The 5,439-nt window shown below is 38.3% G+C and overlaps 2 protein-coding genes across 2 annotated transcripts; one reads left to right on the plus strand and one right to left on the minus strand.

The window, feature by feature from the left end:
• The first annotated feature begins 2,279 nt into the window (after positions 1-2,279).
• Positions 2,280-3,776, plus strand: LOC131805496 (putative nuclease HARBI1). The gene is made up of 4 exons (XM_059128696.1): positions 2,280-2,577; positions 2,643-3,083; positions 3,145-3,289; positions 3,359-3,776. The coding sequence occupies exons 2-4, from the start codon at positions 2,709-2,711 to the stop codon at positions 3,727-3,729; spliced, it is 891 nt and encodes a 296-aa protein (XP_058984679.1). The 5' UTR covers positions 2,280-2,577; positions 2,643-2,708; the 3' UTR covers positions 3,730-3,776.
• Positions 3,763-4,930, minus strand: LOC131805497 (uncharacterized). Its single transcript, XM_059128697.1, has 3 exons — positions 4,690-4,930; positions 4,441-4,627; positions 3,763-4,387 (listed from the first exon to the last, which is right to left on the minus strand). Exons 1-3 carry the CDS (start codon positions 4,710-4,712, stop codon positions 3,866-3,868), a joined length of 732 nt encoding a protein of 243 aa, XP_058984680.1. The 5' UTR covers positions 4,713-4,930; the 3' UTR covers positions 3,763-3,865.
• Positions 4,931-5,439: the final 509 nt, after the last annotated feature.

Consider the following 5,439-nt stretch of genomic DNA (forward strand, 5'->3'; position numbering starts at 1 on the left):
CATTATTTGAATTCGCCCAACAATTTCAAGAGATGTCAATAATATGGTATTTTTTTTGTTTAAACTTTTTTTAATTTACAATCGAAAAAAAAAATAAAATATGAAAAACAAGTTTTTTGACTTACAGCCATAAAAATACACAAATTCTGAAGACACAGCCAAGTTTATTGTCACAACTGATAAGTAGGAAATTCGATGTTACTTTATTGTGTCGATGCGAAATTGTTTATTTTTCGCTCTAATAACAAATTTTGACAATAAACGTAGGTGCCAGAGTTTTTTTGGGAATTCGCCTTCTGGTAGATGGATCGGAACTGACGCAAAAGAAATGTGTTTTTATCGAAATCCTTTAAAATTAACAGACAGAGCTGTATTTTTTACCAATTCGCTTCCTCGCCGACCATATATAGGCCATGGCTCTAATAACAAATTTTGACAATAAACGTAGGTGGTAAAGTTTAATTTTTTTTGAATTCGCCTTCTGGTAGATCTTATAATTGGAACATGTATAGTACCAAGGTAGATCTACAAGGTAGTCGCATCAGCCCAGCTGACGGCACCTTTAAATGTCAAACAAGTTGTTGTAATGTTGAATTCGCCCTAAATGAATGCAACACAAAAACAAAGTTTGTTTATGTCTTCTTCATTAAAAGTATTTTTTTCGGACCTGATTACCAGTAAAAAAAAAAAATTAAAAAAAAAATGAAGAAGAAAAATATTTTGTTGTTGTGTATTATGTTGTTGGTTATTGGCCAAATTATTAAGACTTTCGATTTAACTCGACTGATCACGCCGCATATGCTCCAATTGGCTGAAAGTCATACGTTTATAGCGATGGAATGGGCATATCTTACGTGCACTGGCTGTGCAGGGTAGGCGATAGGAAACTCCATAGTTGCTTGCAGAAGTTATGACAGCGTTCTGATGTGGACGAGGTCGGAGTGGTTACTACCAGGCAGTCGATCATCACAAACCAATAATTATGATCTTAATGTACAGCTAATTGTGCAGCAATTGGGTTTGTTCTGTTTCGTTGGCAGGCTTGCCAGACTGTCGGGGTATGGTGCAGTGCGGTGCCGTGGCTAGGCTCTGTTGTTGCAACAGTTTGCCAACGTTTGTTTGTGTTGCTAGCGTGTACTTGTAATGAATGATAGGCAACCACCCCCTGACAACGTCGAGTTCTCCGCATCCACTTGCCCGGCGAATGAGTGGCTGGTGGTGATTTCGATGTTGGCTTCTGTTTGAAATATTTTAATTGCATCGCATTTAATTTCGACGTCTTTGTTGCAGCTCCTACTTCTGTTGCTGTTGCATTATTGGCTGTGGCTGAGCTGTTGTTGTGATGTCTTTTTCCACTTTGCGGACAGCCAGAGGAAGACCAGACCCCGATGCAGCACTCGGCTAAGTTGTGTGCTTGGAAGGCGGATTGTTGATTGCTCTGGTTATGGCCATTGCTGTAGTTTATGTTTTTTCAACAGCTGTTAAATTAGTTCAACACTTTAGATGACGCATGTTCCTCAGGCATGACATTCAACTGACAGTTGGTAATCTCTGGTATGTTTGTAATTTTGATATAATAACAGAAGAGTGTCAACGTTTCAAGATCTTGCTGCTGCTCGTGGTTGGAAACGGATGGCGGATGAGAAAACAACTCGGTCGAAATCCATGGCTGTGTCCCGTTTGGAAGCATTATTTCGTAGTTTACAACGTCCATCCGTATTGAGTGGTTCTGCATTTTGCAATCATGCATTGTCTGGCTATGATATGGGCGCGGTCGGTAGCTGTAGTCGATTATGAGCAGTTGTTCGTGTTATGTCTGTGGCCATGTCCCCAACACATTATCACTTGTTTCAGCTAAGGCGTCAAACAACAATACATGTTACATGACTTTTAAGTGGTGTCGATGTTTTACGGAACTGAGCGAGGCTTGGCAATGGTTCAAAATTGATCAAATCTGAATCGCCTACGAAGTCTGAGCCACCAGTGCAGTGGCCCAAGTTTTGTTTCGTCTATGGGTATTTGTATAATAAGGGAGGAGAGAGAAGATAAAAATTTGCATAAGTGTGTGTGTGTGCGTGTTTGTGTGTATGTGAGGGAGGCCTCGTGGTGCAGAGTCTGCCACAAGACGTCGTTATGTCTGAGGGGTTAGACGCTGTCAAACATAACTACTATGGAAAACAAACATGGGATCGACAATCGATTTGCCGTTCGTTTAGCCCTGCATTCCTAACTGTGGCATTCAACCCGAAATGATAAAATATTGTAAAACATTAATAGCCTGTTCACAGAACTTTTGTGTAAGGCAGACAAACAATTGCTACCCAGACAATCAAGTTTTTATTTTAGTTCATTTACTTTTTTCGTCTGGGAAAAAAGCTCTTTTTACTTATTGCCCTTCTGTCAAAAATTTGTTTATGTTTCCAAAAAGAAAATTTGTTTATATTTTTTCAAAATGATTGCCTCCGTTGGTTTTGGACTTTCCATTTTAAATAAAAGTATGAATAGGGGTGACGGAAATATCAATCTTTTTCGTCAATTGCGCGATGCCACAAACGTATTGGAACTTCCAGAAGAAAGGTAAGTGTTTGGATGGATCCAGGACAGCGGATGAAATGGACCATAACTTTTGTTGTTTGTTTCAGATTTATTGCCAATTTTCGAGTAAGTAAGGATGTGTTTTTGATGCTGTTGGGTGAAAGGAGCCACAAATGAAACGGAATACCAGGAGCAGCAGTGTTCCACCAATCGTAAAAGTTTCAACATTTTTAAAATTTTTGGCAAGTGGTGGCTACCAATTTTGTGTTGGAAATGAGAGTGTCTCATATATGTCAAAGGCCAAAGTTTCGGAGGTGATAAGCGAATGCTTGAACATTGTGGAGCAGCACATATGTGCTAAATGGATTCGTTTACAAAAAACATTAGGTGAGGAAGACGAATGTAAACAAAGCTTTTTCAACAGCGCTGGTGTACCAGGAGTTGTAGGATGCATAGACGGCTCCCATGTTCGAATAAAGTCCCCTGGGCAACAACAACAGCATTTATATTATAACCGTAAAGGTTACTACAGCATAAATGTAATGGTGGTAAGTTTTTTTCAAAGCTATGTAATGAAAATATGCTATTAATTTGTATTATTCATTACAGATATGCGATCATAATATGGTAATAAATTACGTAGATGCTAGACATCCAGGTGCAAATCACGATGCATTTGTGTGGGACCAGAGCGATGCACATGATCATTTTAAAAATAATTTTATTCGAGGCAAGAGGAATACATGGCTGTTAGGTATTTATAGTTGCCTTTTTTAATACACACATATACCAAAATATATTGTTTCCTAAAATTCACTTGAAGGGGACTCTGGATACAAACTTCAGCCCTATATGATGACGCCATACCGGAATCCTTCAAATGCCACCGAAAAGAACTTCAACAAGAAACATTCAAAAACTCGAAATGTTGTAGAACGGTGTTTTGGTGTTCTAAAGAATAGGTTTAGGTGCATCATAGGATCGAGAGGGTTGCATTACAGTCCCGCCAAAGCAACACAAATTATAAACACGTGTTGTGCTTTGCACAACATATGTATATTTTATAAGAACCATTTGTTACCAAGTGATGCTATGTTCCAAAATGAAAATGAAGATTTTGGTAGTTTTTCCTCTGGCGATGAAACGGCAGCTATTACAATTAGAGACGAAATAGCTTTAAATCTGTTAAATTAAATAGTTAAAAATAATTAAATAAATAAACATAAATAATAAAAATGTAATTAAGCTCTTTTTTATTAAAATTAAATTAATAGGGAAACAATAAAATTGATTATTTGATTAAAAAATGTCTTAACACAATTATTTTCATTCAGTTTTTAAAAAAAGTTAACATTTCTTGCAAGACATGTTGAATGCCTTGGAGAGAATTGGCCAGCGAGTTGAGTGTTTTTGTTTGCACCTTCATCTCTTCTACCAAAGCATTATTCTGCTCCAATTGTAATTTTAAAAGTTTTATTTCTGCCCCTTGTTCCTTTTCTGCGATCTTTCGTTTCTGTTGGTTTTTGCAAAGGTTTGCTTTCGGCATAACTTTGATAGGGGTTGATGTCGCTTGTGCTGTATTTGAATATTGGTCTGAAGTTGTGGGAGTAACAACAGCAACGATAGTTGAAGGTCTGGGTGGCGTAAGTTCCAAAACAAGAGGCTCTTTCCTATTTGTACCGAAGGTTATTCCATCAGGTGATGCGGCTTTTGATAGCTGGCATATCCTATCGATATCCCTTTCGAGATCTGTCAACGAATTTTGATAGGAAGGTCTTCCGCCTGTGCCTTTCATTTGCTTTATATTTTCAGTTATTTTGGCCTTCGTTCTACATTTCATATCTGCCCATATCTAAAACCTAAGCGTTTTAAATACTGTTGTAAAACAAATGGCTGTTAGTGTACCCTTTTCCAATCAGAACCACTTCGCATTGGAGGTCCAACCGAATTTATTTTTTGTGCCACAACATCCCATTTGGATTCAATTTCGACTTTCGACTTCCCAAATATCGGGCTTGAAGTTGCTAGCTCTGGGAATTCGTCAATAGATTCCACCAAGATGCGAAACTGACCAGGAGTTGTTTTTTTAATTCTAAAAGATTGAAATTTCCTTATAAATTAATGTTTATAATGTAATAACTTGGAAATACTTACATTTTTTTAGTATAAATATCCATTTTACATCCAATATCTTCAATTTTTAAAACTTTTGTGAATAGACGATTGGTATTTTTTGATTGCCTACTTTGACATTTCGTTTTGTTTGTGTTGGAGTTTGGTGAACCAAAAATTGCCTATTGAAAAAAGCTCTTTTTGTTTACTTACATACAAAAACCAAAAATTCTAATCGTCTGCCATTTGCCGAGCAATTGGAAGAAAAATAAGTTTGCTGAACAGGCTATAATACCCTGTCAACACATACATTTATTGTGTGACTGGAGCAACAGATCCCAACACTGGCACATCACTGTACCAGCCGCCACTCGGCCGGCCGCAGTCTTCGGACTCATTGGGCACGACACTACCTGTGGATAAGACCGTCTGATTCTCATTTCTCGTTCGGAACCGTTTCTGGTTAATGATCAGCCATAATTTAGCAGCACAAATCGTTTGACATTTTTATACCCCTGTGCTTCGTGCCATGGGCGAGGGAGACGCGCCGAAGGATGCGCTGGGTTGGTTTTGGTTTGGCAATGTTTCGCATGTCGAACGATTAATGTGCGATCAGCAGAAACAACAACGTGAACAAATCGCAGGGTCGGTCGATTGGAGCTCGCGACTTTTGTCTTCTTGTCGTGCGTAGTGGCAACGTGTTGATGGACGTTGGCTGCGTTGCGTTTGGGATGCTGGAATCTGGTTTTTATTGATACTTGTCGATTCTGGTGTGGTGTAGTATTTATCATT

The sequence above is a fragment of the Musca domestica genome, unplaced genomic scaffold (assembly GCF_030504385.1).
Source record: "Musca domestica strain aabys unplaced genomic scaffold, Musca_domestica.polishedcontigs.V.1.1 57, whole genome shotgun sequence".
Taxonomy (NCBI): Eukaryota; Metazoa; Arthropoda; class Insecta; order Diptera; family Muscidae; genus Musca; species Musca domestica.